The following is an 8084-nucleotide window of genomic DNA, read 5'->3' on the forward strand; positions in this document are numbered from 1 at the left end:
CTCCTCGGCCCCAGCTCCCATTGTCCAGACTTCCCAGAGCGGCGAGGAAACAACCCCATTCACCTTCAAGAAAAAAAGATAAAGAAGAACATCCCCACCCCCTCGAGAGGACAGTGTCCACTTCGAGATTCTAGGGCCTTCCGTGGGGGGAGCGGGTTGGTGGAACTGTGTTCCTGCTGGAGGAAAGTGGAGAAAGCAGACTAAGATATTTGAAACAAAGATGAAAACCCATCGTACAGATGACAGAGTTAGGCCTGTTCCCTTAACGAACCACATTTATTAAAAATGACTACGACTGTACATAAAAATCCAAGGTCTCTAGAAAGCCTATAAGAGCTGGGGCGTTAAGGTTTCTGCTTCCTCAGGTTACCAAGTTGGGTAGTGGGGGTGGTGGAGGAAGAGGATGACGCAGGGAGTTTTCCTTAACACCGTTTCAAGTTAGTACAGTAGCTGAATACATTCTTAACTAGCTAAGAAGTAAACAGAATATTCCCATATGTTGCCCCCTGCTCCAGTAGCTGTGGTCCAATGATTTGCAAATTCTTTACAAAACCAAAGCACCAATTTTACATAATCTCATATACCTATGTAACTATTTATACAATATTTTCCACATTATTCTACAGTGTATCTAAGCACACACAACTGTACAGTTTAAAATTCTCCTTTTTTTCTTTTTGGCGACCCCCTTGCTGTCTCCTGAGTCCTATGAGGCCCCCGGCTGGCCCCCAGGGGCACACAGCAGAGGCCTAGCACATGAGGTGACTGAACCTGGGCAAACATGGCTTGTTTCAAAGCCTGGGAAGATCAGTCAGGCCAAACCAGCACCTTCACAAAGCTCTTCTTGCCTCCCAGGCTTCACGTCTTCTTTCCCTAGCAGAAAGTTAACAGCAAAAATTTCCTTGTTGAAGCTTAAGGCCCACCCTTCTCTCCCAGAAGCAAAACCATCTTACCACTCTGGATTTCTATTTGCTTACAGATTTACAGATTAAAAAAAAAAAAAAAAACACCAAAGCTTTCAACATCTTTGATAGCGCTAGGCCCTCCGTCTCCACAGCCCCAGTTCACTGAATGTCTAGTGTCTCCAATAAATAAATCCGTAACTTTGAATCACCTTCAAATTTAAAAACACTTGAAAGTCCTCTGTTAATTTCATTAAAAAAGAAAAAAAAAAAGTCTAGGCTTGTTTCAGTTACCTGCAGCAGTCAAAAAGCTTTGGCACCTTCTTTTAGAGAATTGCACAAAACAGGACACATCGGGGTGGAAGGCAAATGTCTTTTTGGCAACAACCTAGGCGAAGAAGACAACAGAAACACCACCCAGTCCATGGGCAAACGGTGAGCTCATTTTGACAAGGTTAAAATAACTCTTTAGGGAGTTGTGTAAAAAGCATAATAACCCCCCATGCCTTTTGAGGAGTCTTTACTGTATTCTTCAGCGTTAATGTCCTCACACTTTATGGAGGGAGAATTTTCATTGCTGGAGGTGCTAGGAGACAGCCGCCTTCGCTTACAAGCACTGGTGTATACCCCCGAATCGTTGGAGTCGAGAGATTTGATGGATGGGGGTGTCTCTATCCAAGAAGAGCCAATTTCTTCTTTGACTTTCTCCTTGGAGAGCTGATCTTCAGAGAACCCTGGGGGGCTTGTTCGGGAGGTCCATGGGAGTCCAGCTGCCATCTTCCTCTGATAAGAGCCTCTGCCTCCCCACCCTGCCATCGCTGGGAAGGCAGGGTCGGGGTAGTACCCCAGGGCATGGGACGTCTGGAGGGGCAAGGATTTAATGCCATACGGGAGCAAGGTGCTGGAAGAATACTCAGACTCATAGGAACCGATGTCTATTTTGTTTGTCCCAGGTTGCTGGACAGGCGTGACAAGCCACCGCTGGGGAGGGTTGGCCACCTCTTCGCTCTGTTGGGGTGAAAGGAGGCCGTTGGTCTGTGGCACGGTTCTCTCACCATTGTAATATCGGGCTTGAGGTAAAGTGTTGACAAAGGGCTCCGGGAAGAAGGACTGAACGCCGTACCGACCTCCGGGGACAATCTGATGGGATCTAGGAGAATCCGTGGGAGATGGAGTTAACCTGTCATTTTCGGAAGCGGTGTACATGCTACAATACAAAGAGAAACACTTAAAAAAAAAACCCCTAATGTTGTCCCCAGACAGTCTACATCCCAGAAATGAAGAAGGCTCTAGAGCCTGAGCGCTGGTCTGCTGAGTGAAGGGCCAGAGGTGGGGAGGCACCAGTCCATTTTAGCTGAACTCTTGGCTCACTGGGACAAAATTTCCCATCATGAAAGAGAAAGTTTCCTCCCAGGCATTAAGCATTTAAACTATAGAAATTCCATCTTTGCAAGTCCTAGAACTTGAAGAACTGGGAGCAACTCTCCCTTCCGTGGTAGGGAAGGAATGCTGGCTGAGGTGGGTAGAAATGCCAAATTTAAAAGGCACTTGTGGGCCTTGCTGTTTGATGTTATGAAAATGACATCCTCTTGGTTTAAGGTTTTTCTTATGTAAAAAAAATGAGAGGGAATAATCCCTGCTCCTGAGAGAATAAAAAAAAAACTGGGATCAAATGGGAAGGAGGCATATAAATGCAGATTATGAAAATTTCAAATCTCCACTCAAATGTTAAAAAAATAAAAGCTGCTCATGTTTAAGCCCTTAACATTTCTTTAGAAATGAACAAAATCCTTCTGTGAAAATTCCAAAGCAAGATTAGTCAAAGCCTAATATATGCAAAAATAAAAATGGGTAAAAATCCCAACTGTGAAAGCTCTTCCTAGAATACGGTCTCAAGAAAGTATCCGATTCAACATGTCTCACTCAAAGATGACCAGGCAAGGAAAAATAAAGGTGCACTTACGAATCATAGTTGTCCCTGAAGCCTTTTGCAAAGGGATTGTGATCAATCTTTAGTTGAGTTATCTAGATAAGGAAAAAAGACAGTCACTGAGTGCTTTCTCTCTCACCCTGGATAGGGCTTTGGGGATGCTGGGGACTCTGGGGCACTCACATCGGTGTTTTGATAGGCGGTCACAGCAATGAACTGCGTTTCTGAGAAAGTGAAGGTCTGTGTCTTAGAGGGCTCATTCAAGTCCTCCACGCCATCCTCTGTGACTTCAACAATGTGCAGTCTCGGCTGGTACTTGTGTAAAGACTGTAAGACTATCATCTGCAAATGGTACAGAAAAAAGAGCTGCCAATTCTCAAAAGTGAAGTCGATTTTGACCAATTCTATATTTTGGAATGGAACTTGCTTGCTCCTCAGCCCACAGCTAACTTTTTCTGTTGCCATTTTTGAAACTTAAAACATAGCCAAGTATGTGTGTTTCATAAACACTCTTGTGTCTTGGTTTCCTAAGTCGCCAAACGATTTCAGTCTTTCTGTTCCTAATCGTTCACTCACTGTTATTGATATCCGATACAAAAATGACCAAAAAAAAAAAAAAAAGTAGAACTGAGAAAGGTCAAAGGAAAAAAAATACTAGAAAGTGGCAACAGGTAGCTGCAAATATAAACACAGTAAAGAACACAGAAACTGATTAGAAAACAGATTCACAGCCAGAAGACACCACCTCCTCTGTCACCCTACCTGGGTGTTGTTGTTGTTTGCGCCTTTGTTATTGGTGAGTTTTAACTTCCCAAAAGAAATCTCCTGTCTCATCCAGTGGGAACCAGTGTTAGGAGACTCGGGGTGAACATACATTTTGTTGCCTAAGAGAAAATGAAACAAAACACAAAACTCAAGCATATATGGCTGTTTGCAAATGGAGGTAGGGGGAGAGAGAATTTACTACTCATGGGCAAGATTTAAGAGCTAGACTTACAATGCCTGTCTCTCCTTAGAGGCTTAAGAAGACCAGTGGAGACCAAGTAGTCTCTACTGATTCCCCTCCCAGGGGCCCTGTGCTTCCGGCCTTCCTTGGACAAAGCAAAAATGGAGCCAACGGGCAGTGCCTCTTGAAGGTCAATTTGCCGATGTCTGAAGCTAGAAAGTCAAGATCTGATGATGGAAGGTGCTTGGATTTTTATGATAAACTCAACCTTGGGGAGATCTCTTCTCAAGTTAAGATTAAAATGTCAGGAGCCTTGCCTCCCGGAGAGTTTATGGCAATAACGTCCTCAGAGGTAGGGATGTGGCGGGGCAGGCTAGCTAGGGTCGTGGTTAACATGCTATACGCTAGCCAGCAAGAGGTCTGACTTAAGCGATTCTCTCCCTCAATCAAACATTCAACACGAAGAAACTCCTGCTAACACCTCCAGGCCCCGGATGCGGAGGAAGCGATGCGAGATTTGGTTGTGCGTGGTCTGAGCGGGGCTCCCGGCGCGCCACCCTGCCCAGGCCTCCTCTCTCCTCACCCTGCATGTTATTGTCCGCTTTTCCGCAGGTCACCCATTTGCCCCCCTGGAAGCGCCAGTGGTTGGGGTCCGCCAGCACCACTTCTACGAACACGTTGTAGTGGGCGGTGGGATTGAGTCCGTTTATGTTGAAGCTCAAAAAAGGAAACATGCGTCTGTGCAAGGGAATAGAACCAGGAGATGTAAATCGCGACGCCGGGGCACAGACCCACGTTCGAGTACGCCACTGGGAAGTCTACAAACAGAATACCTGTGGGTCCAGTGGCCCTCACTACGTACAATATTCTTGAGTTGGCAACCCGCGGGGAAATCTCTTTCCCGAAGTAATTTGCCCCAATGTTATTATTTCCCCAATGCCCGCGCTTCTGCATCCCTCACTCAATTTCTCAACCCATTCAGATGCTCATTCATTTTCTTCCAGGATGTTTCTATTTAAAAATCTATTTTTTTTTTTTACAAGTACGAGTGCCAGGGAATATTAAGTTGCTCTCGTTTAAAAAAACAGAAACAAAAACTCTACTGGTAAGGCTAGAAGTGTCCCTCGGACGCCCCTCTCGCAGCACCCACCCCTCACTTTCCCCAGAATGAACCAGTGCCCGCAGTGGGATTTGTAGCCGAACTTTCCCGGGCCGGGCATCGCAGCCCAGTCGGACTCCAGGGCCGGCCTAACCCACTCCCCGGCTCAGCCCTCGCTGCTGGCGCTCACGTCCTCGCGCTCGTCCCCCGGATGCGCCCCGTGGAGACCTTGGCGCCTAAAACTGCGGGAGCCCATCTCCAGCGCTAGGGGGGAGCCACCCCTCGAGCCTTCTGGCCGGCCTGCAGGGACCCGTGTACAGCTGGGCAGGGGGATCTAGGAAATCCAGCTTTGTGGACAAGCTTCAATTTCCATTTCCGCCTCCTCCTCGTCAGTCTGGGTGAAGATGAGGAGAGCGAAGAGGGGAAGCAGCTTTAGCCTTAGCGCCCTGCACGAAGCGCCGGTGCGCGGACGGACTGGAGACACGGCGTCTCCACTGGTTGAGCGAGGAAACTCTTCCAGCCACGAGCGGAGTGGGCGGGCCGCGGGCCCCCATTCCCGGCCACCCCAGGACCACACAGGCCTTCTTTGCCCCCGCGCCTCCGGGCCCCTCCGCGCTGCGCTCACCTGCCCTGTTTCGTAATGATCATCTCGGTTTGGTGGCGGTGGAATTTGAGCCACAGAGGCCGGTTGCACAGGTAGACGTGGGCGCGGAAGCCGGAGCCGGGAACCCCCAGACCCCCTAGTCCTCCGCAGGTACCTGCGGCTGCCGCCGCTGGGTACGGCCCGTAGAGCGGAGCCCCCTGGCCGTACTGATACGCGCCCGGGCCGCCTCCACCGCCGCCGCCGCCCGCGCCGCCGCTCGCACCGGCTCCCGTGCCGAACTGCGCCCTCCCGGGTGGGCACACGGCCGCGGGGAAGCCGCCGGGGGGCAGCATGGAGCCGTAGGGGTAGCGCGCCCCGTTGGGAGCCGGGTACACAGACCCGTGGGGCGCCCCGGCCGCCGCCTGGTACGGGAAGAGCGAGCAGGGAGCCGCCAGCTCCGAGCCCTGAGGCCCGGGGGACTGGAGGTAGTAGCGCTCCGAGCTCAGGCTGTCCATGGAGTAGCGTGCGCTAGCCGCGGCGGCGGCCGCAGCGGCTGCGGCGGCCGAGGGCAGCTCCTCCTCCCCGCAGGGGGAGCCCTTGCGGCCGTCCGGGGGCCCCGGCTTGGCCACGGCAGCGGCGCTGGCAAAGGCGTCCCCGGCATCGGCGTCACTGAGCATGGTTGCGGGGGCCCCCGCGCCGGCGGCCGCAGGTTCCCCGCTCGCCGCCTCGCACGAGAGACTGCCCGAGAACTTCTTGGGCGCTTTGTCTAAGTCCAGCCTCTGAGGCGAGGGGGCCGCTCCCGGGAGGTGGCCGGCGCTCCCGCCGCCGCCTCCTCGCGCCCCCTCCAGCGGGTAGAAGTGCGCGCCGGGCAGGTTCACAGAGCTCACCAAGAGCTGCTCCCCTAACTGCATGCTTTGCAGAGCGCAGACGGCAGCTGGCTGCTTCCTCTCCGGCCGCGACCTGATTATAAAGGCAGGATGGGGGAGCCAGCGCCCTCTTCCGAGGGGAAGGTAACTTCCCCTTCCTCCCGTGCCGGGTTACCCACCTGGCGACACGCGGGCCGCTAAGGCGCGCGCAATTGCGCGCTGCGAACCCAGAACCCTTTCCGAATGGAAAGCGCACGGAGTTTGAAGGCAAGAGGCTAAAGCTGACCGGGAAGCGATCCGCTTTTCCTTCCCGGTCCTTTCTGCCTCTCTGGACCTGTACTCTCCTGGCCCGCACACACAGGAAGAAGTCTTAGATCTCTCTCCCCATCCACCACCAGAGCTAGCCTTTCTGCCCTTCTCCACTGACAAACTATCGGTCAGGTTGACCACTTGGAAATTTGCAGGCTGTCATTGGCTGCTTTATATATGTGAGGCCAGGGAGTGGCTTCGCGGCCCTACAGCCTCGGGACCCTCTGATTGGTTGGTGGAGGTGACACTAATTCAATTAGGCATTTACTAATTGGATCAAGTTGCCTGAGACTTTATTTTCCTATCCTTTAGCCTGATTTTTTTTTTTTTTTTTTTTGAGATGCTGTCATGCTATGAGAATCAGTCCTGGTGTCCGTATTTCGCTGGAGTTTAGGGTCTCCGTAGCGGGGTCCACTCTTGGCACAGAAATCGAGACAGCTCTCCGAGTGGGGGTGAGGGGGCGGGCGCAGGTTGTGGAGGCAGGAGGTAGAAATGCTCTGCAAGTTGATGGCCTGCAGGAAGGCACCGGTCCCTGAGGGTGAGGATCTGGGGCGAGTTGGAGGGAGGCCCGAGAGAGGTCTCTTTCCTCGTCGGGGGCTGTAACTTCAGGCACACTTTCCTCCCCTGGAGGACTCTCTGGCTTTCAACACACAGGAACCACTTTTTGTTCGGTCCTACCCTTTTACCCAATGGGAAGGGTTTACTGAGAGGAACTTTGGGCTTTGGGGATTCCAGGGACGGCACTGCTATCCTTTAGGACCGAAGCCCTGGTGGGGTGGGCTATTGGGAACTACCCGGTGGGGTGGGCTATTGGGAACTACCCTCATCCCCAGGCTCACTCCTGCTTCAGCAGACAGTCACTTTTACGCCCCACAATTGAAAATCCACTCTCAGTTTCCCTGAATCCCGGATCCCACCCCCTCCCATCTTCAGTTGGACCTGACGCCGAGAAACAAAGGTCCTCAAGCAGCCCCGCGGTTAAGATTCCCTGTGCCTCTCCTCTGCAGCGCAACACAGAAGGTGGAATAATTAGTGAAATAATCAGTTTGATATTGAATTAAACCCTTTTCCCCCAGCTGCCTGTTTCTCCCCCTGCGTTTCTGCAGACAGCAGAGCAAGATGATGCTGTCCTATTGCATTGTTTATTAATACAGAAGGTGTGGGGCACGTTTCGTTGCAGATAAGAAGCCTGAATATTTGCTGTTAATAGATAATTATAGACGCCGCTTTTAGTCGCTCCGGGAGCGCGTTTTCCGGCTAAGAGCTCGGGACTCTGCTTCCCCAACAGAACGCGATCACACGGGAAACTCTTCTCCCGCAACTCTAGGCGGTGGCAGGATTCGTTGAGCCCGCATACGCCGGTGCAGAGCGGCTCGAAGCGTTCCAACTTAGATTCCAACCACAGCAGCGTAGATACTGGCACCTCTGGGTTAGAGTGAGGCGGTCCTT

The 8084-nt window shown here is 51.8% G+C and overlaps 1 protein-coding gene across 2 annotated transcripts; it reads right to left on the reverse strand.

Moving 5' to 3' along the window:
- Window positions 1-257: 257 nt before the first annotated feature.
- On the reverse strand, window positions 258-6750 carry EOMES (eomesodermin). Of its 2 annotated transcripts, none has more exons than XM_061395704.1 (6): window positions 5503-6750; window positions 4362-4516; window positions 3595-3716; window positions 3016-3174; window positions 2866-2927; window positions 258-2052 (listed from the first exon to the last, which is right to left on the reverse strand). In XM_061395704.1, the coding sequence occupies exons 1-6, from the start codon at window positions 6369-6371 to the stop codon at window positions 1371-1373; spliced, it is 2049 nt and encodes a 682-aa protein (XP_061251688.1). In that variant the 5' UTR covers window positions 6372-6750; the 3' UTR covers window positions 258-1370. The 2 variants fall into 2 exon arrangements, with proteins under 2 accessions (XP_061251688.1, XP_061251687.1); XM_061395703.1 differs by having other exon boundaries at window positions 258-2109; window positions 5503-6744.
- Window positions 6751-8084: the final 1334 nt, after the last annotated feature.

This window comes from Bos javanicus, chromosome 22 (genome assembly GCF_032452875.1).
Source record: "Bos javanicus breed banteng chromosome 22, ARS-OSU_banteng_1.0, whole genome shotgun sequence".
Taxonomy (NCBI): domain Eukaryota; kingdom Metazoa; phylum Chordata; class Mammalia; order Artiodactyla; family Bovidae; genus Bos; species Bos javanicus.

Excerpts from the sequence above, each read along its gene's own strand:
- EOMES (XM_061395703.1), bottom strand. The coding sequence starts at position 6,371 with ATGCAGTTAGGGGAGCAGCTCTTGGTGAGCTCTGTGAACCTGCCCGGC. Across the intron at positions 3,175-3,594 it reads CAAACAACAACAACACCCAG|ATGATAGTCTTACAGTCTTT; the intron begins GTAGGGTGACAG and ends TACCATTTGCAG. Across the intron at positions 2,928-3,015 it reads CCGCCTATCAAAACACCGAT|ATAACTCAACTAAAGATTGA; the intron begins GTGAGTGCCCCA and ends TTCCTTATCTAG.